The 23,304-nt window shown below is 56.9% G+C and overlaps 2 protein-coding genes and 1 long non-coding RNA gene across 13 annotated transcripts in view; 2 read left to right on the plus strand and 1 right to left on the minus strand.

The window, feature by feature from the left end:
• Window positions 1–14,031, plus strand: part of ANK1 (ankyrin 1) — a 199,252-nt gene extending 185,221 nt beyond the window's left edge. For 6 of the 11 annotated variants that reach the window (XM_053578493.1, XM_053578497.1, XM_053578499.1 and 3 more), the window contains 5 exons: window positions 825–1,041; window positions 5,383–5,466; window positions 6,907–7,047; window positions 7,285–7,418; window positions 12,181–12,195. In XM_053578493.1, the coding sequence (XP_053434468.1) occupies window positions 825–1,041; window positions 5,383–5,466; window positions 6,907–7,047; window positions 7,285–7,383 (541 nt within the window). In that variant the 3' untranslated portion in view covers window positions 7,384–7,418; window positions 12,181–12,195. Of the gene's footprint in view, window positions 1–824; window positions 1,042–4,149; window positions 4,603–5,382; window positions 5,467–6,906; window positions 7,048–7,284; window positions 7,419–12,180 lie in introns of those variants that run through there. The other 5 variants (XM_053578495.1, XM_053578504.1, XM_053578502.1 and 2 more) reach the window with 5 other exon arrangements.
• LOC128576386 (uncharacterized) overlaps window positions 1–16,586 on the minus strand; it is a 37,339-nt gene extending 20,753 nt beyond the window's left edge. The window contains exon 1 of the long non-coding RNA XR_008377361.1: window positions 16,456–16,586. This is a non-coding gene — a long non-coding RNA (uncharacterized LOC128576386). The remainder of the gene's footprint in view (window positions 1–16,455) is intronic.
• Window positions 16,587–16,769: 183 nt separating this feature from the next.
• On the plus strand, window positions 16,770–20,781 carry NKX6-3 (NK6 homeobox 3). Its single transcript, XM_053578505.1, has 3 exons — window positions 16,770–17,447; window positions 19,140–19,309; window positions 20,530–20,781. Exons 1-3 carry the CDS (start codon window positions 17,066–17,068, stop codon window positions 20,767–20,769), a joined length of 792 nt encoding a protein of 263 aa, XP_053434480.1. The 5' UTR covers window positions 16,770–17,065; the 3' UTR covers window positions 20,770–20,781.
• The last annotated feature ends 2,523 nt before the right edge of the window (window positions 20,782–23,304 follow it).

Here is a 23,304-nt window from a genome sequence, read left to right on the forward strand (position 1 = left end):
GGCCAAAAGGCATTGCTAGCAACTGCAGTGCAGAGCGAGGGTTGGGAGGAGAGCATCAGGGCACTGGGACCTGGACCCCCAGTGTGGGGTGCAGGTGCAGGGGCTGCAGTGGGAGGACTTGGCAAGCAGGTCCAGGGTGGGGTGGGGTATGACTCGCCCACACCAGCCTGTGGGTGCCAGTGAGAGGCCCGGCGTGGGAGGCCCTGGGGCACACATGCCTGTAGTTCAGGCAGAGACATGGTCGTGGGTCTACAGCCCAGAGGAGCTCACTCAGAAAGGGGGTGCAGATGGCTAGAGGTCTGAGCTCTGGGGCACTGCCATCTGGAAGTTGGGGAGCTCAGGGGGAACCAGCAGGACACTGAGGAGTGATGGGGGAGCCCAGTGTGTGTTTCTAGGGGCCCAGGAGCATGTATGCAGGGAGAGAGTGCACCAGAACTCAGGGAGCACGTGTGGGGGGAGAGTGAGCCCCTGGCAAGGGGGCGGAGTGGGGAATGGTGGTCTGGAGGGGCAGCAGGCAGCAGAAGCTGATCACGTGGGAAGAGGGTGGGGACTCCAGTACTTAAGCCACCTGGGCTCCAGAGGGGCGGGGTGGGGGGGTGGAGGCAGTTTCCCCACAGGGACGGGGACCAGAGTTCCCCTCTACCTAGATGGCAGGGACAGGGCTTGAGCAGGGTAATGTGCCCACACTGTTCTGCCTCTGGGGGCAGTACAGGGTGTGTCCCAGACCAGCCAGGGCTCTGGGTGGGGGAGGAGTCTGGAGAGAGGAGGCTGAAGAGTGACTGGGTGTCTTTTTTCTCTCCCTGGCTGCTGCCCCTGGGCCCCAGATTGCAGGACTGGGATGAGCGAGGCTCCATTGTCTCATACCTGCAAGACGCTGCACAAGAGGAGGCCTCTCGAGGCCCACACTCACTCCAGAGGACCGTCACCAACTCCCAAGAGGTAGAGCCCAGAGGGTCCTGGCAATACGAAGAGGTCCTGGTGTCCAGTGGCGAACCCGTGCGGGCCGAGCAGCCATGGGCCCAGAGCCCCTGGGTGGCACAGGTGAGAGTAGGGCCAGGGCAGCCTCTCCTGAGCTCACGCCCTGAGCTGAGCGTGTGTCAGGGTCTCAGGGTGCAGTCCACCTTCCCACCTGCCGCTCCCTGTCATCCCTCCTGACAGCCACTGGTCGCAGCTGCCCTCAGAAGGGTCGAGCAACTTGCCCAAGGCCACAGTGTTCAATATGGGCTTTGAGTTAGGTCTGGCCAACTCCAGAGCCACAGTTTCTGTTTTCTTTGTTCCATCATGTTTCTGGAAGGGCTTAGAACTGAGAACTGGGCACTGGGCTGACCACGGCCCTTCTGGGGTCTGTCGGATCACTCCATCTTTGGCACATCAGTTTCCTCGGTGGTAACCAGGAGAGTGTTTGGAGTGTCACCACAGTTCATCCTGCTCTGGAATCCTGTGACTCTGGTGACATCTGGGTGGGGGTCAAGGAGAAACAGGAGGTGACGCCCTGACTTCCCAGCCACCCTCCAGCTCTCTCTCTGGCTTTCCTCTGCATTTTCAGGTTTTGTTTTGTCCCCTTGCTGGGTCCCATGTCACCTTCTCACAGCCAAGCTGGCTTCCCCTGCTCCTGCTCCAATATTTCTTTTTTTTCTTTTATTTATTTATTTACTTACTTTTGGAGACAGAGTCTCACTTTGTCACCCTCTGTAAGTGCTATGGCATCATAGCTCACAGCAACCTCAAACTCTTGAGCTCAAGCGATTCTCTTGCCTCAGCCTCCCAAGTGGCTGAGACTATAGGCGCCCGCCATGACACCTGGCTATTTTTAGGGATAGCCAGAGGTCTCACTCTGGCTCAGGCTGGTCTCGAACCTGTGAGCTCAGGGAGTCCACCTGCCTCGGCCTCCCAGAGTGCTGGGATTACAGGCGTGAGCCACCATGTCCGGCCCCCTACTATTATTTTAAAGCAAGCCCAAGGCATCTTACTAATGGGCATCTTTTTGATTTGTGTTCTTACCGAACTCGTGCTGCTGTGCTGTGCACAGGTATTTTTGATGCGTTTGCATCCTTTAACGTCTTCCGCTTCTCCACTCCTGGTCCAGGAGCGGATCTTGCTCCTGTCCTTCCCTTTGAACCTTGACCCTGGCAGACAGTTCTGAGGATGCCAGGACTTGGCTGCCTCTGGAGGGGCCCCAGGCTGCTGGCTGGAGAGAATTCAGCAGGGCCTCATCTAGAACGCTCGGTGTGCGCCTGCCCCACGGCAGGCCACCCTGTGCGTTCTTTCCGTTAGGCCCCCCTGCCACTGCCCCTCCACGCTCAGACACCATGAGGGGAACGTGGGACACAGAGACAGTGAGTGGGACCACCCTCCCAGGGAGGTCGGGTCTAGATCCCACAGCCCAACCCTCCATTATCAGTGAGAAGCTGAGGCCCTGAGGAGTCAAGCGCTGTCTCCAGGGCCCTGCAGCAAACCAGCATCAGGGCCAGGAGAATCCAGATCACTGATTCTCACGTGTAGAGTGAAATGGAGACCCTGCCTTGGCTGGCTGGGCTGGATGAGCTGTTGTCAGTGGTCATCTGACAGTCCCTGGGAATGACACTGAAGCCCAGTAAAGGGGATGGTTTGCAAAGCACTCATTCACTAGTATTTCTATCAGCTCTCTGATGGAACAGTACCTGGGAGATGGACACCACTTGTAATTTGGGGCTTGAAATGACTGTCATTGCAGTGATATTGTACATGGGTCACGACAAAAGTTTTGACACAGACTGTTATGGTCTATTAGTTCACTTCCAAGAAGCACAGGCGACAGCGTCCTTTCTGAGTCACCTGTGCACAGGGGTTCAACTTGCTCGGCTGATTGGCGTTGCTGGGAGGGCTTCATTTATTTCTGTCCAGGTGGATTTTATGTTTTTTTATTTTTGTGTATCTCAGAACTTTTGTATTGACCCATGTATAAATGGCTATAACCCTGCTGATTCTTCCAAGGGCCTGGGGGAATATTGAAGTTGGGCTCTTCTTGACTGAGGCCAAACTCAGACGCCTCCCTGTAACCGGCCCTCCGTGTTTACTGTGGGCTCTTATTTTCCAGGGCTTGCTTGTTGAAATGAGGCAGTTTTGTGGAGTGATCAGAGTTTGGAGTCTGACTCTTTCATTTACTTACTCTTCCTCTTAGGCAAGATGCTGTACCTCTGTTTCCTTTGTGTAGAATGGGGAGATGGCGGGACCAGCACAGTGGGATTGTGGTCAGAGAGGATGTGCCAAGTGCATGCAGGACAGTGCTCTACGGGGGCGTGGAGGCTGTTCCTGTTCAGGGGTCTGCAGTATTCGTGATTTTCACAGCAGTCTTAAGAAGAGGTCTAGAGAGCACTGTAGTGGGAAACTGAGGCTTAGAGCAGGCGTGCAGCTTCCCCCAGCCCCTGCAGGGTCAGTTTGCTGAGTTCCAGATCTCTGTTCTCTCTGCCGCTCAGAGAAGAGCCTGATCCCCAAAGTGAAATTCCTCCCAGCTGTGGCCACGTGGCTGCATTTGTCAGTTTGATACTCGTGGCTCCTGCCCTGTGAGTGCAGATGGCCGAGCATGGGGGGAGAGTGAAGGACAGCCTTAAATAAACATGGTAGTTACACACTGAAGCTGAAAGCCGCTGAGGCCGGTAACGGAAGAGACCTGGGGGGCTGCTGGGAATTACACACCAGGCTTGGCGGCCCTTCTCCCCTCCCCCAGGCTGTGCCTGCCAATCTCTTGCCCTTGGGGCTATTTTTTGAACCAAACCCGTAATTATCCAGGGTATTAGCTGGTCTCATTCATGCAGTGCCGGGGGACCATCCTTGTGATCCCTATGATAGCGACCCAGGGAGACAGCCAAGTAGCCACATTCCCAGAATGTCCTTGAACAAGAAACTCTCCCTGGGCAGAACTCCTTGTCGTTCCCATGGGGATAGGCAGGTAGGCAGGAAAGGCAACAGGCGCAGCCCCCTTCCAGCTGTCCGGGCGGGGCGGGCCAACAGTGGGTGTCCCTCCACGGGGACTCTGAGGTGGGCACCTGCCGGCTGCCTTCTAGCTCATTCCTACAGCTCTGGCAGCTGCTTTGGGAGCTAAAATTATAGAAGCCTGATGTCACTCAGGCAGGAGGGCAGGGCCTGGCCTGCGCAACAGGAAGGACACTCAGGCCGGGTTGTGCCAGCCAAGCGGGCCATTCCAGAGAGGGCACATTCAGTGTCCTGCCCAGAACAAGAAAGTGAGAGGCTGAGAGAACAAACCAGGGGAAGAGCGAGACCATGGGTGGCGTCCCCAGGGGACTCACGAGCCCGGGAGGAGAATGAGAGGCTGCACTCCCACCTCGGCCAGGCCCCTAGCTGCCCTGGTCCCCGGAGGGCTGGGCCGGTGAGCCGGCCGTGAGGATGTGGACGTTCGTCACACAGCTCCTGGTCAGCCTGGTGCTGCTGGGCTTCTTCCTGGTCAGCTGTCAGAACGTGATGCACATCGTCAGGGGCTCCCTGCGCTTTGTGCTGAAGCAGCTGCACCAGGAGCTGGACAAGGAGCTGGGGGAGGGCGAGGGCCTGAGCGCCGACGAGGAGACCATCTCCAGCAGGGTGGTCCGGCGGCGGGTCTTCCTGAAGGTGACGCAGCGCTGAGGGGACACCAACCTGCACGTGCCGGGGAAGTGCTGGGAGGAGGGGGCTGGGAGGCCCCTGGGCATCGGGTCCCGTCTGGGAGCCAGAGCCATGCGGTGCCCACTTGTGTGTGGCTCTGTCCTCATCTGCTGCTGCCACACTCCGGCTTTGGGATTATGGGAAGGCCACACTCCAGGTGATGCTGTCTGTGGAAGGGCTTTCTGAGCTGGGCAGTGCCTTAAAAATAGAAAACAGCCATGCCTCTCAGGGCCTCCTGTCAAACTTGTGGTGGGACCCCCATTTTGCTGTCCCTAGGTGATCTCCTGAGGTTCCAGCACACTAAGCCCTGGGGAGCTCTGTGCCATCCATCTTCACAGGCCCCATGGCTCTGGGGCACTGCTCACATTCCAGGAGGCCCTGGCTTGCCACTGCTCCGAGAGGGGCTGCAGCTCCTGTGAGGGGCTGGAGCTCTGAGGGCCTGCAGCTCCTGTGAGGGGCTGCAGCTCCTGTGAGGGGCTGGAGGTCTGAGGGGGCTGCAGCTCCTATGAGGGGCTGCAGCTCCTGTGAGGGGCTGGAGCTCTGAGGGCCTGCAGCTCCTGCGACGGGCTGCAGCTCCTGTGAGGGGCTGGAGCTCCTGTGAGGGGCTGGAGCTCTGAGGGGGCTGCAGCTCCTGTGAGGGGCTTCCTGGCCCAAGGCCATTGCGGCTGTTCTGTCTCCTCCTCCTCCAGTCTCTCCTCCCTGTGCTCACTTCCCCATCGTGAGAGCACTCCCTTTCTCTCATTCCAGGAGAATGAGCTTCAGAATATTCCAGGGGAGCAGGTGACAGAGGAACAGTTCACGGATGAGCAGGGCAACATCATCACCAAGAAGGTGGGTGAGAGGGTCCCCCTGAGGTGGTGGGGGGCAGGTGGACCAGCAGTAAAAGGCGGCTTCTAGCTGACACCCCAACCGTGGGGTAAGGCGGCTGGACCACCACCTTCACTACTCAGCATGGACAGCTCAGGATGTCCTGACTGTCCAGACCTGGTGTCCTCAGGGCCCTTTGTCTGAGTCACCCTGAATAGGTCCTACCACTATGATGGTCCCAACCCACCAGAAAGCCCTTGAATATAAAGGATGTGGGCATTCACTGAGATAATGATTCAAGTGCCAGGCACTGAGCTAGCCATGGGCAGAGGGGAGAAGGAGCAAGGAAGACCTGAAACAGGCAAGGGCACCCCACGCAGGCAAGCCCCACGTGTCTGTCCCTCCTTCCACACTGTGAGCTGCAGGCAGGGACCGTGTCTGGCTCACGTGTTCCTCTCCTGTGCCCATGTGGTGGGCGCAAAGGGAAGGGTTGTTTGAATATTTGGCTGAGACTTGTAATCCCAACACTCTGGGAGGCCACCCAGGAAGATCACTTCAGCTTAGGAGTTTGAGACCAGCCTGAGCAAGAGCAAGAATCCATCTCTACTAAAAATAGAAAAATGAGCCAGGCATCGTGGAGGACACCTGTAGTCCCAGCTACTCGGGAAGCTGAGGCAAGAGAATCACTTGAGCCCAAGTTTGAGGTTGCTGTGAGCTGTGACACCACAGCAGTCTAGCTAGGGAGACAGAGTGAGACCGAGTCTCAAAAAGTCTTCATTTTGGAGGGCAATGGCCAAGTTCAGCAGCCATGGGTCTTTCTGAATGTTCAGATGAGTACTGAATAAGAGAATGGGTGGGCTCGGCACCTGTGGCTCAAGCAGCTAAGGCGCCAGCCACATACATCTGAGCTGGGGGGTTCGAATGCAGCCCGGGCTCACCAAACAATGATGGCTGCAACCAAAAAATAGTCAGGTGTTGTGGCAGGCGTCTGTAGTCCCAGCTACTTGGGAGGCAGAGGCAGGAGAATCGTTTGAGCCCAGGAGTTGGAGGTTGCTGTGAGCTGTGATGCCACGGCACTCTATCCAGGGCTACAGCTTAAGGCTCTGTCTCAAAAAAAAAAAGAGAGAATGGGTGAACTGGACCAAGTTACCATAGATGGAAAGAAGTGCCCTCTGCCCAGGCTCCTAGGAGAATGGGAAGATGACACAAACTTCCCCCAGGACCAAGAGGCAGAGGCCATGCTGAGGGCCCCAGATGGAGGTCACACTCAGGTCATCAATGAGATTCCAGCCCTTCTACGGTCTTGCCGCAAGGCACAGGGGCAAAGGTCGGGCCCTCTCTGTGACCTCTCAACACAGGGCCCCTGGGACAAAACTGCTGTTCCCTGGGCCTCATTCCTGGGTCTGGCTGTCCTCGAGCTCTGATGATGGTGTGACCAGCCTGCCCCTGCCCGCTGTCTTCCAGATCATTCGCAAGGTTGTCCGGCAGATAGAGCCACCTGGTGCTGGTGATGGCCTAGAGCATGAGGTGGTGATTGTGCAGGGCCCCCCAGAGAACCCCAGAGAGCTGGAGGCCGATGTTGATTACTTTATGAAACATGACAAGGTACTGAAGGGCCTCCACTGCTGCTGGCTCTGCCCAGCCCCCCTCGGGGCTCTGTCTGCCTGGCACTCCCACTCACCTCCCTTCAGACTCTCTTTCCCTCGAGCCTCCCTTCCTCCCCGGTGGACAGCGTTCCCACCACCCCTTGTGCGCTCCTCTTGGTCTGTCCCTATGTGATCTGTGATTCTGTCTGTCTGCCTCTGTGACCGGTCCTGCGTCTGTCTCTGCTGCTATCTCCAGGTGGAGCTGAGAGGGGGCAGCCTGCAGCCGAACCTGATAGAGGGCAGGAAGGGGGCTCAGATAGTGAAGCGGGCCAGCCTAAAAAGGGGGAAGCAGTGACCCACGCCTCTCTCCTGGGAATAGCCTCTCGGGAGGTAACATGGCCCTTCTCGTACCTTCTGCATGGCCTGGTCCCTGGGGGAGAAGCCCTCACTGTCTCAGCTGGCCCCTCCCACCTGCTCCCTGCATGCTGTGGGATGGACGGCCTGTTATGTGGTCCTGAGACTTAGTTTCTCCCTTCCCAACCTACTGACTGCATCTGAGCTCTGACCTCCTCATCAAGAACACAGTCACTAACCTCTGCTGATCAGGGAGAGCAAAATGTTGGAAAAATTTTTTGAAAAAATGCTTTCTGATAAGCCAGTGCACTCTGTAAATCCACATGGTAATGTTATCCCAGAGCCCAAGTAGTGGCGAGCTAGAGGCAGGAGGACAGTGCCCTGGAGAGGATGGCGGAGTCTGTCTGGTGGGAGTATGTTCCCACTAAGTGCCCAGAGAGCCGAGACTGAGGGCTGGGCTGGAGCGCAGTGGGACTCCAGGTCCGAGAGCCAGCCCAGCCCACACCTAGATTTTCCCTCCTTAGGGAGGGACTAAGGGGTGGATGGCATTCTCTCAGCAAGTGGGGAGGACCATCAGGGCTGGGCCAGGGCCACAGTGCATGCTGCCTGTGTGAGCATGGGGCCCTGTGGCCAGGAGCAAGGTCGTGCCGTGCCTCACGGGAGGGTCTCCACAGGCCTGTGTGGTGCTGGTGCTAGAGGCCTCGGCGGCCGGCTCTGATCCTGTCCTCCCTGAGGGATCCTGTACTGAGCTGCCCCGAGGCCCTCCATTGCGCCCAGCTCGGGGCAGCTCAGTACAGGGTGCATCAGGGTGGGAGTGAGCAGGGAGCACCGCCCGGGCTGTCCTGGGGCCAGGCAGCAAGTCAGCACTGGCTTTCTGCATTCAGCAAAAAGCAGGGCCCCTGCCTCCTGAGCCCCCAAAGTGCTGACTCTGGCCTTCCTGATATATCTCAGCACTTGGGCAAAAAGAGGATTGGCGGATTCAGTTACAGGATAAAATTAGACCTGACTCCTCAGCAGCTTAAGGAGGTCACGGCGTTAACCCTGGAGCTGCCAGGGGGTCCCAACAGGCTGCTGGTTTAGAAGACAGTGATTGGCTACAGTTGGGTCTTGGAAATAATCCAAAGGTGCAAATAATTTTTTAAATCAGAGAAGGAAAGGAAAGGAATGCTCATCTGCCTCGTCTTCTACGGCAGCGGCAGCGGCTGCAGCGTTACTTACAAGTGTGTTTAGCTCCGGTTCTGCTGATGATGTTCCAGAATGGGAGAGAGGCATCCTGGAAGCCAGGCAGTGAGGGAAGGAGGGAACCTGGAATTTTTTTTTTTTTTTAATTTGCTGCAGATAATCTGCGAAGTGCCTGAAGCCCCCACAGGTGATGAGGGCCCAGATCACAGTGCTGGGCCCTCTGCCACAAAAGGCAAGAGGAAGTGTGTGGTTGGCAGGGAGTGACAAAGGGGCAAATGTAAAGCACTCGACCTCCCGGCCAGAACAAGGGCTGCAGAGAAGACAGGTGAGGGGCTGAAGGCTCCCGGGGCTGTAATATTTAGTTAATATTTACCCCACCCCCTCTAAACCATGTACAATTGATCTTTGTTGCTCAAATTTATTTGTCGCCCCAAAGCCTACAATCATCAGGCCTTCACCATCATTCACCAGCAGGCAGAATTTTGCGTGGCGTACCCCCCGCTGAGGTTGGATGAGGTAGTGACATTCTGCCTTCTTGCTGCAGCTCTGAGACTATAAACAAGTGTCCTGTTGTCCTTCTTGTGGTCTGTTTAGGGCCATACTCTTTGCATTGTGTTTTTAGTTGGCGTTTTTTGTTGGCTGGTTAAAATGCCTCCTGAGAGCGGGGCTGGAATGCTGTTTGCTCTCAAGGGGAGAGGGCTGTGCTGTCCCCTGGGAGGGAGGACTCCTGTTAGGTGACCTCTGCTCAGAGACAAGTTGTGCGGTGGTGGAGAGGTCGCCATGAATGAATCAACCACATATATTAAATCGGTGTCTTTAAACAGAAATGCACATAGAGCAAAGTTACATGTTCATCGGTTGATAAAAATGTTGTGACCAGAGGCTCAAAGGAACCTGACCTCACAATGCCCATAGGAGCAGCTGTTCTGTATTTGCTGATTCCATGTTCACCGCAATTTTATAAGAACCTAACTACCTCAGATAATGAGAATCGCTGTGCTTGTTTCAGAGAGGAAGCGCTGAAGCCCCGCAGTCTAGATTCAAGGCCCGCCTCCTCTTTCTAGGTGGAGTGACCTCACACCAGTCGTTAGCTGCCCTTAGCTTCCGTCTCCTCCAGGGAGGATGGAAATAGTCCCTGCTGTATGTGCTATACTCCGATAAAGTATAAGCGTGACGACAGGGCAGAGTAAACAGGGAGGCGTGTGCCCTGGCACTCGGTGGTTTGCTTGTGATGCAGGTTCCTTGTCCACAAAAGAGCGGTCTCTCCACTACCTCCCTTCCAAGGTGGTGGTGGCCCACAGCATTTCTCAAAGGACTGTCCACTTCCCTGCATCACAGCTTTGTCCTTGTTAAATTACATTGCTGGTCCCTGCCCCAGACCTACAGAGTCAAAATTCTGGGACTCAGGATTCTGCAGCAATATTCCTCAACTGATTTTTATACAGTCAGAAGATTGAGTTATTATGACTCACTACACTCTCCTTCCCAAACCTTCTCTAAGTGATGTGGCTCAGCTATAGACTTTATATCTAAAAGGTAAACTAAAAAGAATGAGGGATTTAGTTTGTTTAATGATGTGGAACACCCCCAAAGGGCAGGACTTCATGGACAGAGCTGCCCATTCTGAGACCGTCAGTGTTGGGAAGGGCTTTGCATCTGTGGCCTGGCAGGGGCACTGGCGTTTAAGGTGCTGGTCAGTGGAGGCACACTCGGCAGACAGTAGCAGGTGGTGCCCAAGCATTTAGGGACATGTCTGAGGGAGTCAGTGCTGCTAGGGACAGGGTGTGGGAGGCGGCTGGGAGGGCTGGAGCAGGCGCCCCTGCAGCACTGTGCATCACCAGGAGTCTGGGCAGGGCTCTGTTGTTGGCTTGCCCTGACGCTGAGCCTCTGCGTCTCAGCTCACCCAGACGTGACATGAGCTGTCACTCCAGCATGCCTGCTCAGGGAGGAACTTCCTCCTGCACGCGGTGCCTGGGCAGCAAAGTACTTGGGAGGCCTTGGCCTGTCTTTCCTAGGCCCGAGAACCCTGCACGGCCTCTTATTGGAGGAAGGCTTAGAGCAGGGCTGGAAACTACAGGGAATATCTCAAGGCTGCTCTCACACCCCGTACCAGGAGTATTTATGATCCAGCCAAGGAAGTGTGTAGGTGCAGAGAAGGGCAGACACAGGGACAGTAGCATTTCCAGAGAGCCAGGCATTGTTCCTGTTCTCAGAATGGGTCCAGCCACATACACTTCTTTTCAACATCACTTCTAGCAATGAGGCAGATGCAATTATTGCCCTTCCTTTACACCGGAGGAAACAGAGTCCCAGAGCAGGTAAGGTCCTTGACTAGGGTCAGGTGGCCCAGGATTTGAACCCCAGCAGTTCAGCTGCAGAGCTCGTGCCCTCACCCCTGGACTCTGTGATCTCCCTAAACAAAAGGCGGTGGCAGGAAAGACAGCTCCCAGAGTGGAGCAACGGTGCCCCGATGGCAGGTGGAACTCACGGAGGAGAGTGGAAGGTGGCCTGGACAGGGAGCAGGGCAATGCATGTGCAGAGGCGTGGAGGAGATGGCAGTCGGCCCGGAAGCCCCCCCACTCAGGGATGGCTCTACCAAGCCAGGCAACAGCAGCAGTCCTGGTCTTCCAGCCATACAACAGCCCCTGGCAAGGAACCCAGTGCCACCCTCCAGTCCCTGGAAAACCACTAGAGAGTCCTGTTCTCCTGGGTCCCCTCTGGCAACCCTCCCCACCCCTGTCCCCTGCAAGGAGGCTCCACCTGTGGGACGGCTCTGCCTCCCAACAAGCTCCTGCCCCTTCTGTCACTCTGTGCCCCAGGAGGCCATCAGCCCCTGCTTGCTGAAGCATCCCCCTGTCCCCATCAGTCTCAAGGCCCCTACAGACAGAACTTGAGGGGCTTGTCTTGAAAACATGGAGTTGCCAGCCCAGCTTGGAGGCTGAGGTGCCGTGAGGCAGGAGAGGTGTCTCTCAGTGGCTCTGAGCTGCAGAGTGTGGACGTGGTTCCTTGGGCACAGCTGTCTAGGGAGGACATAGCTGCTTGTCCGCACCTCTCTGCTGCAGCAGAGGCCGTCCATCCAAGGGAATGGGGAGAAGAGCCAGAGGCACCTGATAGGAAGAGCTGGCATCAGAGCTGTGGGGCTCTGTCACCCCCGGAGGCCATGAGCTCCACCCTGGGGCCCAGCGCTGGCACATACCTTTCTTGGCACAGGCCTCAGCTCATGGAAATAGCTCCATCCTCATTACAAAGATGTACAACCAGGGGCTTCTCCCCAGGTGGCCACATGGACAGAGGAGGGTGTGGAGCACAGTGCTCCCCTGACCCACTCAGGAAGGTTCCCCAGGGAGCTCACCCACTAGGCTAGACGCTCCTGGAGGCCTGCGCAGCTCTGAGAGGCCTCCTCTGGGCTGGGAAGCAGTGGAAGGAGGGCTGGCATCTTGGGAAGGCAGGGACCTGCAGGGGCAAAAGCTTTGTGCTTGGCCCTGCTTGGGGAGATGGCTTTTCCTGAGTCAGACCTGGCTTTAGCAGCTGATGCAAAACTGTATGGGGTTTTTGCTGGTGGGGGGAGTTGCATCTTTAAATTCTAGGTGACCCTTTCTATCTTTGTGTCCCTCAGGACCACACCTCGACACCCAACCCCTGAACTCCACACACTCTGCCATGGACACTGAGGAGAGCTGGACCCAAGGGTGACGGACGCGGGGCACCTGCTCCTCTAGGCTGCGGCATGATCTCCGTAAGGGACGTCCTCCTGTCCCCTGTCCGCATGAGCGGCTGACTGTACACGCATGACCTACAGCCTTCCATCCCGCCTCTAGCAACAACATGGGCTCTCTGTCGGGAACCAGGACAGAAGCGGCACGGAGGGGAGCGAGGACAGCGCTCGAGGGAGCGTGGGGATGCAGAAGTGAATAATAAGGGCTTTTTTATGGCTGGGGATGGTTTTGGGTTTGTTTTGTTCTTAAATCGTTTTAATTTTGACTTCGTACAGGGTACTGTTTTTTCAACCTCATCTGTCAGAAACCCATGTAGGCTTCCTGGAAAGAAAAGCAAAATGAAAACTAAGCATGAAATCAGTTTGGAGGCATCCACACCTTCATCGCCTGCCCGCATCCACCAGCCTCCCCCTCCCCACACAGTCATTCTGTTTGTGACAGTCCCTCCACTACCGGGTGGATGCTTTTCCTAGAACGCCCTATATGACATTCAGGACACGCACACCCATGCAGACCCTCTCCCCTCTGCTCAGTATACACACAGATTTTACTGTGACACCCGAAGCTGTATAGCATCTTTGTGTGGATAAACTAGAATTTTTTTTTTTATGTTGTCTCTACCAATTTCAGTATTAATCATCTTCCAATGGAAAATCATTATGTTCAGAGTGCATTTGGGGTTCCTTGTGTTAGGGACGTAGGAATGTGAGGTGAGGACCCCCAGACTTGCTTTAGGGCTAGAGGGAGCCAGTGGCACGCCTGGAAGGGTCCTCTCACTCAGGCGGCACAGGCAGCAGCGTCCCAGGATTGCACCAGCATGTTCACTAGAAATGAGGTTTTCTATACCTTCAAGCACTATATCATAGTCCGTGTTCAACGTGTAAACTGTACAGTAATCAGCCTTGTGTATATGAAAACAATAACTACTATGCAAACCAGTAGAACACTTTAGCAGTATGTACAAAGCACTGAGAGCCCCGCTCCTGAGGTCCTCTCCAGGCTGCAGGAGCGGGAGCTCCGCCTGTCTCAGTGAAAGAGGAAAGGAGTAGGGCCAGGAAGTGCACCTGCCAGCTCCTAGAAGTCAGGGCCACCCCAGAGCCTCCCAGACCGAACTTGGTGCTCTAAGTCCAGGCAGCCCGCAGGCTGGGGGGCCTGGGTACAGGCACAAGGCTCCAGGCTGGACAGCCTCCCTGCCTGTGCTGTGATCAAGCCCCCAGTTGCTTGGAGAGGCAAGCAAGGGGACCATCCTGACTGAGCACCTGGTGGGAGCAGAGCTGAGGAGGACACCTGCTGACCACCCAGAGACCCTCCTGGGCCAGGCTCTGGGTCCAGGCAGGAAGGAAGCGGACAGCTGGCCGCGCTTCGCCTCGGTGCCATCAGGAAAGAGCCTTACAGTCCCACTAGCGCCTCCTTCGGGGAGGCCCAATCAGCACAATCGTCCCGCTGGGCGCCTCTGGGGCCAGGAGAGAAGCGGGCAGGCTCTTCCGGCTCCCAGAGCCACCGGGGTGGATGGCTGCCACTTTCGGCCCCGCCGCTCTTTGGAGGTGTCCTCTGGACACATTCACACCTTCCAAGTAGCACAGAAGCCCCCTCCCTGCCTGAGGCCAGACATTCTGCCCTGGGGCCATCCCTGACCTGCAGGTGGGGCGGGGCTGACTCTTGCCTTCCCTGCGGGGTGCAGGGGACAGCAGGTCCTGACTCGGGCCTCCGTGGCCCCTCTGCCTCCTCATGTCCTCTGGAGCAGAGGGGCCACGGCCTTCCCCACCCGCGGAAGGGAGCAGAGGCGCCCCGCCCCAGGCACCCGGGGTGACGTCCGCCCTGCCCGCTGGCTCTGGGACACAGCAAGAAGGGCGTGTGTGGTGGCACCGACGCGGTGACGGCCCCCGGGAGACGGGCGCAGGGCTAGCCTCCCCCGCTGCACCCCGCACCTCCGGCCCAGGGCAGCCCAACCCAGTAGCCCCTCTTAGCGCCGTGGCTCCAGGCTAAGCTTTGGCACCTCCGCCCCGCCTGGCATGGCTGCACGCCCGGCTGCTATTAAGAGCTGTTAGGGAAGGAGTGGGGGTCTCCACACGATGCCTAGAGAATGCTGCAGTCTGCACATTAGACGCTTTTTAGAAGTTTTGAAATTACCTTGATTTTTTAATTGTTATGAAAATGAACCTTTTCTTGACTCTCTCCCACATGCTCCGTTACTGGGAGAAAATCCTCCTCCCCACTCTGATGTATAGACCATTGTCCCTACACCAGCTGAACCAGTGTCAAAATTAATAAAGAAACTGACTCATGGCACAGGACTCCATCTTGGTCTTTGGGAGCTTGTGGTGCTGGGGCAGGGGCAAAGCCTGGCATAGGGTGTGGAGTCTATGGGTGGGAAGGTCAGCAGAGCACCAGGGTGGGGGGCAAGCGAGGCCCCTCCTACTGGAACCCTGGTCACCCCTTAATTAGGACCACCCACCCTGGGAGACCCCCTGAGAGTTGGCAGAGCAAGTTCCTGTCCCATCTAATGGCTACCATTAGAGCCATTAGATGGGGGGCAAGTTGGGGGTCGGTGGAGTAGCACACAGTGAAGCCCCCCCCAGCACTCCCTGTGAAGGTATCTAGGCCCTATGTTCAATGTCATTCAAAGTTCAAGAACTTGCTGTTGTTATAGAGAGAAAATAGTCCTTTTCTTAGCATTTCTTGCAAGGCTGTTTATCAAGCTAGCCTCAGTTTCCTTGTCTGTGAAATGGGGTGATAGATTTGGCAATTGCAAAAGTTGCTTCAGTTTGTCCCCTTGGGGTTCCCAGATACCAACACCTTTGTCAGACATGGCATCAGTTAAGAATGAAATTGCTGGTCTCACCTTCTCTGTCTTTAAAATCTCAATCATGAAGGTGACCAAGTCACAGTCCCAAGGTCCCCAAAAAACTCCTCCCCCCAGTTTCTATCCCAGTGCACACCTCTCCCACAGTCAGCAAGGCCACTCAGGCTAGTGGGCCCTCAAGCCCTGGGAACTTTTTAAAACACAGTTTCAGAGTCACATTTGCCTGGGTAGGGTCTGGTGGCCACACTGGGGATCAGAATTAAGTCCCCTGATGGTTGTGATGCATAGCCTGGTAGTAAAGCCAACTCAGATGGGTAAGAAACTTTTTTTCTTATCTTGTTTTTAATCCAAACTTATAAAAAGTCACCTCCACACCCTTTGTGGAGGCCCCCCTTGCATTAAAATAAATCATCCCTGCTCCCCAGGGCACATGAGAAGCACCTCCCTTGAGCCCTTGGTCCTCGAGGGAAACCAGTTGAACCCTGGAACCAAGGAGAAGGCCAGACAGTGGAGCCTCTGCATCCCCTTCCCAAAGCCCAGATGGTGGTGGAGACAGCTGAGAGAGGGAGCTCCTGCAGAGCCCATGGCCTGGGCAGGAAGGGCTTTGGGACCACCAGGCAGTGGGTGGAGAGCAGGGTATAGAAGTCGTCTGTCTGACAGTCACTATTTTTCCACCATTTTGCATCTTCAGACCAGCGACATGCTAATTTCCATTTTTAGAGAAAAACTTCAGGAAAGAAGTTGCCTAATATAAAAATAACCCAAGTACCTGAAAATTGGGCCCTGACTTCTCTGTACTTCGGTTTCACTGTTTGTAAAATTACAGATTGCCCCACTAGAACTTTGTACATTATAAAAATTTATTAGCAGGAAAAGGAGCATATGGGTGCTTTGCCATTCAATCCAGTCCCACACCTCAAATATTAACTAAGTATCAACCAAGTACCCAGCACAGGGCAGTCTTCTGCCAGCTCTCAAACCCAGGCGCCAAGTCTGATAGAACACAGCCACTGCTCCAGCAAGACAGACAACAAATGTGGCAGGGATTCCAGGGAGCTCAAGGCAGGCAGGCCAGAGGTGGAGGAGAGCACAGGCACCCAGGGCTGGGTAGGGAGACACACACCCTACCACCATCAGGCCCTGGCCAGCAGCCTCCCCACTTGACCCCTTGAGCCAGCCCCTGAAAGCAGGCACTGCCCAGCTCCCACATACCCATCCCAGCAGCCCTGGGGAGCAGGCAGCTGCCATCTCCTGCTACACGTGGGCGTGTGCACACCAACGGGCAGTAGCAGGTCAACAGTGACCTCTGAGCCCAGCCTCCTCTCCTGCAGGGAGCAGTTGTAGGAACCTTCAGGGACCCCCAGACACTCACCTTTTCCTAGAAGCTGGACTTGGACTTGGGGGAAGCAGGTGGACTCTCTGGCAATAAACAGAGCTTTTGGAGCTGATTCTCTCTCTCTCTCTCTCTCTCACACACACACACACACCCATACACACACACCCAGAGACTGATTTTACAGTCAATCTTTCAAAGTGCAATTTGTCTAGGAAAAGCCAATGTGAGCCCGTGTGGGCTCTGACCAATGGCAGCTCAGCTCCCGCGTCTCAGCCAGTCTTGGGTCTGTATTCTAATGGACCCTATCTTTATCAGGGAAATGTGCCTTCTCTGAACTTAAAACTTCTCATGGAGGGTCTCCAGACTCAGAGACAGAAATAGGGTCTGAGCTGAGGTGTGGGGAGCCACCCTCACCAGGCCAAGGCCGGGCACGGGTAGGAGCCCTGGGGCGGCTCCCACCTGCCAGGATCACCTGACTTCCGAGCAGCTGACCTGTGGGTCCCTGGGCTTGGTGGGCCGGACGCTGTAAGGCAAGCATTCCTGACCCTACCATCGTGCCATGAGATTCTGGGCCAGGACGTGGGGTCTCAGGCGTTAGGGGCCTGGACCAGAGCCTCTCACCTCCCCTCACCCTGAGCCGGGGATCATGGAGTCCAACCTGCAGGGGTCCTTCCTGCTGAACAGCACACCACTGGCTCAGTTCTCGGAGATGAAGGCGCCGGTGTGCCAATACTCCATGCAGAACTCCTTCTACAAGCTCAGCCCCCCGGGGCTGGGCCCCCAGCTGGCTGCCGGGACCCCCCATGGGATCACAGACATCCTGAGCAGACCAGTGGCCACACCAAACAGTGGCATCCTGTCCAGCTACCCCCACGTGGCAGGCTTCAGTGGACTCGGCTCCCAAGGGGTCTACTACGGCCCGCAGGTGGGGAATTTTTCTAAGGCTGGGAACGAGTACCCCACCCGGACCCGGAACTGCTGGGCGGACACGGGCCCGGACTGGCGCAGTGTGCGGCAGAGCAGCAACAGTGAGTAACCGGCAGCCTCCACTGCCCACCCCGCGCCCAGGCCGGGAACGGGGGGCTGGGAGCAGGGGTCAGGAGGGGGCCCTGGAGCCCTCCCATCTACCACCATCAGGCAACCCCATTCAGACACCCAGACTTGTGTCCTCAGCTTGGCACAGCATGGAATTCCCCCCTCTACCAATTCCTCCCCAGCTGTGCTTGGACCAAGGTGCCACCTCAGTTCCGGGCCAGAGAAGGCCCCATAGCCCACACCAGCCCTGTGCGGGGTCTGGCTGGCAACTGACCTCACTTCTGTCCATGCCACTGCTCCTCCACCCAAAGCAGACAAACGTTATCCCCCAGGGAGGGAAATGTACCAGGGTTACCTTCCCAAAAGAGCCCTGGCACCATTGCGTGGAGCAGAACACACCTGGACCCCATCTAAGTCCTGCCTGCCAGAGGGGGGCAGTGGCTCCCACCTCACTGGGGCTACAATAGCAGCCCCAACTGCCCAGCCTCTGAGAGCAGCTGCTGAGCTGGGCTGAACCTGGCCCTGGCTACAGGATGGACTCAGCCCACCCACCCTTAAGGCAGGTTTTCAGGGAACTGGTATAGGGTGGGCCCATGGTGCCAGCCCAGAGACTAGAGGGGGTAGAAGGACGTTCACAGGCAGGTGAGGTTCACCTGGAAGGCGGGAGGTGATAGTGGTGTTAGGAGCCCTCCTTGTGCCACCAGGTCCTGTCCAGATCAGGTGGGAGCAGGAGTGGAGGGAGCCTCCACTTCTGTCTGATCTCTGGGCTCCCCCACTGGAAGAAGGGGTTGGGGCCAGCCAAGGAAACCACAGAGCACACCTGCCCCGCCATCCACTACACTACCCAGGTCGTCACACTGACAGCCCATCCTCTCTTAACCAGAAATCAGGGGAGGTCCAGGGGCGAAGACCTCCTTTCTTAGTACCTGTGGCCTAGTTTTGGGGTGTGTAAGCCTAGCTGGCTCTATCTTACCTCCATCTCCCCCCTCTCTACACCCTCTTACTCTTTCTTCAGTCACCGGAAAACATCTAAGAAAGTCAGTTGCTGAATTAAGGCCAAAGGAGGACGAAGCTGGTCTCTCTTCCTCTTTCTGTGCCTCAGTTTCCAAACCTGTCACCTGAGCTCTCAGACTGCACCATACACACTTGCCTGCAGCTCCCACCTGAGCAGGCTGCCCTGGCCAGGCTGAGGCCTCCAGACTCTGTGCCCAGAATCCACAGTGTGGGTAAAGCCACACTTCCAGGCCTGGTGACATGAGGAAGTGGCAATTTGGGACTTGAGGCTTGCCCCTCCCTGGTTTTCTGGAGATCTAAGAAGGTGGGGTCTAGGAGCAAAGAGGTGGCTCTAGGTACCCTGATTACAGATGGAATGAGACCCAGAGAGAGGTCCCCGGGACAGTGAAGAAACTCCTGTGGCCTCTCAGGATCAGTGAATAGTGAGATCTCCAGAGGGCCAGCCAGGGTACCCTGAGTGTCTACATCTTATAGCAGATGCCACCCCAGAGGTGCCACAGGTGAAAGTCACTGTTGTCTTAATGGCAGGAATGCAGCTCGGAAGGTATCACAATCCCCAGACCTTAGTGGCTTCTCCGCAGAGGTAGAGGCCAGGTCCGGCTGGCATCTTGCGGGCAGGGCACATTGCCTGGGCTCCCTTCTGCTAACCCACAAGTCCTTCCTCCTGCCAGCCCCAGACCCCCTGAGTGACAGCATCCACAAGAAGAAGCACACACGGCCTACCTTCACAGGACACCAGATCTTTGCCCTGGAGAAAACCTTTGAGCAGACCAAGTACTTGGCCGGCCCCGAGAGGGCGCGGCTGGCATACTCCCTGGGCATGACGGAATCGCAGGTCAAGGTGAGTCTGTGCAGGAGAAGGCGTCTGCCTTGCAGGGAGGAATCTGCCAGGACAAGACGCCACTGCAGGGGAGAGAGCTGGCCAGGTTGTCCCAGCAACCCCCGGCTCCCCAGAGGGAGGCTCTCCCGGCTACCCACCTAACCCTAGAGTCCATCATAATTAGCCACAGCAAAAAGCAAGGCTGATCATCCACTGAGCCCGGTCCTGAGGGCCTCACTTCACCCTCAGCAGCCTGAGGGTTGGTGGTGTTATTGCTCACTTGTACAGATGAAGGTACAGGTGGTGGGGGCAGAGTTGGGACTCTACACCAGATGGATGGGACGCCAACCCTTGCACCCCGCATGGCACTGACTCAGCAGGAAATCCCAAGGGCTGACAGCAGCTTCTGGGCAAGATTACACTGGGATTCAGGCTTGATCCAACAGCCAGCAAAAGGGGCAAGGTTGGGTTCTCCAGTTATTAAAATGAAAGCAGCAGCACCCCGTCCTGCTCAAGAGGGCCAGACAGTCGCTATAGCCTATAGGGTCAGGGAGGGAGGACTCCCACCCTGGTGGCCACAGCACAGGAGCCACCTAAAATGGTACAGGAACCTGCCTCTTCTTCCTCAGATTCCCGGGGCCACGTGTCCCACTCTGACAGGAGCTGTCTGCTAAGGGACTCTGGGGGGGGGGGGCCCGAAAGCTGTGGAAAGTTCTAGGCTCCACAAATGGCCTGCCCCGCCCAGCACAAAGGCAGCTTTGAGGAGGTGCTGGGGGCCATGGCACTGCCTCCGGTTACTTACCAGCTACAGATCGGGGGCTGGGCAGGGGACATGGTGTGTTCCACTCTCTTCAACTGTCCCAAGGATGCACCTTGCTGTTTTCTAACTGGGGACACTCTCTGTGAAGTTCAGTGAGGCCGCTAAGCGCCTCCTGCTGCTTCCTATCTACACCAGGTGCGCCAGGTTGGAGGGCCACGCCGGGGCGGGAAGGACTGCGGCACTCAGGTGTTTTTCATTTCATTTTATTGCCTCCCCCCACCCCAAAAGGAATGTGAGGCTAATACGGTCCACGGTGTGCCCAGCCAGTTCAAGGCTGTATGTACAAACTCGAGCGTGCCTGCTCTGCCTCCGAGTGGGGTCAACCCTCAAGAGGCCCTGTGCCTGCTGTGAGTGTGCGCATGTGTGCAGCACTGTATGGACGTGCATGCATGCGTGTGACCCTCCATCTCTCCCCCCCCAGGTGTGGTTCCAGAACAGGAGGACCAAGTGGCGGAAGAAGAGTGCCCTGGAGCCGTCCTCCTCCACGCCTCGGGTCCAGGGCACCGCGGGGGCAGGCGGGGACCGCGCCACCTCGGAGAATGAGGATGACGAGTACAACAAGCCACTGGACCCCGACTCGGATGATGAGAAGATCCGGCTGCTGCTCCGCAAGCACCGCGCAGCCTTCTCGGTGCTCAGCCTGGGTGCGCACAGCGCATGAGCCACCCTGCCACCGCGGAGTCCCTGCCAGGCCTGGCTGCTGCAGCCCCTCCTCTCCCCTCCCCACGCTCCTGCGGGGCAAGGAGGAGCACAGGGAGGGGGTGGCCAGTCTAGCTAAGGGAGAGGGAGACAGCCAACTCAGGAGACCTGGAAACCCCTCTGCCACACCACCCCGCCCTTCTGTGGGCCTTGCCCTGCCAATTCTGGTCCTGGGAATGCCGGCCATGAGGGCACAGGTACACAGGAGACTAAACTGACTTGTCTCTGCAGCCAGGCTGTGGGTCCCAGACATGCCACTGTGACCCTGCTGTGGGGACAGGGGATCTTCCCTCAGAGAGCAGGCATCCTGGGCCCAGGTCAGCTGCAGGCTGACAGGAAGGGGCATGTCCAGACACACTCCTCAGACTGTTGCACGGGCAAGATCCCACTTGGGAGGGCCGGAGCCAAATGTCAGCCCAGGCTGGAGGAAGTCTGCCCTGGGAGCAGAACACCCAACAGCCAGGCTCACGGTGCAGCCAGAGCTGCAGACTCACCAAGGGCAGGACGACAAGGAACCCCCAGTGGTTGGGAAAGGGGAAGGCTGCAGCTGAGAGCCACCCACCCGGGCACCGCTTAATGCTGATGCAAGGATGGCTCCCTGCAGAGAAAGGGGTGTCCAGCCAGGGTCACCAGAATCCCCCAGCAGGGAACCCCTGCCAGAAAGGCAGAGGGTGTGGGGAGGGGCTGAGCCAGCAGCCTGTTGGGGACACAGCCCTTCCTTCCCCCCGGGAAGGCCCTCTGGTCTTCTCTAGAGACCAGGATCTTGGCGCTGCAGCTGGGTCTGCTGGAGGGCCCTGGGCATGGCTGCCGCTTTCTCACCCTGGTGATCCTGAGCGACTGGCAGGTGGAAGGGGCGAGCTGGGGAGGCAGCAGGGTTGGCCATGGAGGAGGAGTGTAGCCCCAAAGGGCCCAGGCATCTGCCCATCCTCGCTGGCTGGCTTTAAGCAAAGAGTAATAATAAAAGTTTCTGAAACCTCCCCAAGACTCATGTGCTTCTGTGAGAAGGAGTGGCAGGAAGCCGGCTTTGGGGCCCTGGGAATGCCCACGATGGGGGAAGCCTTCCCCAGGGCAGATAGCCAGTCACCTGGTGGTGTGGTGTGCTGGGTGCCCCTGGCAGGTTGCAGGACACTGCTTCATTTGCAATGTCACTGGTACATGCCAGGCATTGTCCCAGGTGCTAAGAAACCTGAGACAAAGTCAATGGAATTTTCTAGCCTAGTGGAGGAAATTCTCTGTCGAGAATTAGCATCAAAGGAAAAGACAGTGGGGAGAACCAGAGGCCCTGCTAACCTCCCCCCTGCAGGAGGCCTGGATTGTGCCACTTGACCCCCAGTAAACCTACAATGAGAAAACGGAGGCTCGGAAAGTACCAAAACCAAACCACAGCAGTGGGGAGAGGCAGCCTCAGAGCGGATCCCAAGGGCCGCTCGTCCCTGAGTTACAAAGGGCAACCCCTCAGGCTTTTCTGTAAAATGACAGGCTGGCATTGGAAGAATTTCACCCACCCTCCCTCCTCCAACTGTCCACACAAACTTCAGAAGGTCTACGGAGCTGCATCATCCTGCCCTCTGCTGTCCCAAGACCCCTGGGGACCAGGCCAAAGGAAATGAGCAAGACCCCAGCGGGAGCCTCTCAGAATGTGGGGCACCCACCTGTCATGGTCCCCTTCATGGGGTCACAGGACAGGGGCACATGACAAGAAAATGTAAAGTGCTTCTAAGCTCTGCCCCTCAGTGAGGACGCCCCACACTCACGTGTCTGTCTGTCAGTCTCTCCTGGTAAAGAAGGAAGGAGAAAAAAAGGGCAGCTGGTAGGAATCCGGCACCATCTCAGTATACTTCTGGCCAAAGCAGGCAGGAGCAGGCCACAGACCCCACCAGGGCACCCTCGCTGGCATGGGTGTCACAAGGGGCCCCACGGTGGCTGCAGCAGGAAGAACATCAGCCAGAGAGGACCCAGAACTTGGCACAGGCTCCGAAGAGGTGAACAGGCCCTGCAAAGAGCACATGGACAGGGCGGTCAGGAGGAGGCTGTCCTACAACCCAGGGCCAAGCCGCGAGGCAGGTGTGGAGGAAGATGCAGTGACATAGAAAATGTGCCCCTTTACCTTTTTCTTGGGCATGTTGTATTTCATCTGCTCCATTACAGCTACAATTCTTGCATGTCTGATTCAGGTCCTTTGAGTCAGCCCACATCAAGGGGAAGGTTTTTCCTGGGAGACATTTGCTGAGCTGCACAAAACCCCCTCCAATCTCAAAGCTCTGGGTAAAAGGCTCCAGCCCTTCCTGCAGTTTCCTCTAACCCCACTCCTGCTCCCGTGGGCAGACTGCACAGAGGGGCTGGGAGCGGCAGAGGCGTCACCCCCGCTCCCACCTCTGGTCTTCTCCGGAGACCAGATCTGGAGTTGGAAAAAGGGTCAAAGGTGACTGACCCAGATGCCTGAGGGTGACTGGGAACAACCCTTGCCCTCTGCAGGTGTGCACACGTGTCTATGCGT

This window comes from Nycticebus coucang, chromosome 24, assembly GCF_027406575.1.
Source record: "Nycticebus coucang isolate mNycCou1 chromosome 24, mNycCou1.pri, whole genome shotgun sequence".
In the NCBI taxonomy this organism is placed as follows: Eukaryota; Metazoa; Chordata; class Mammalia; order Primates; family Lorisidae; genus Nycticebus; species Nycticebus coucang.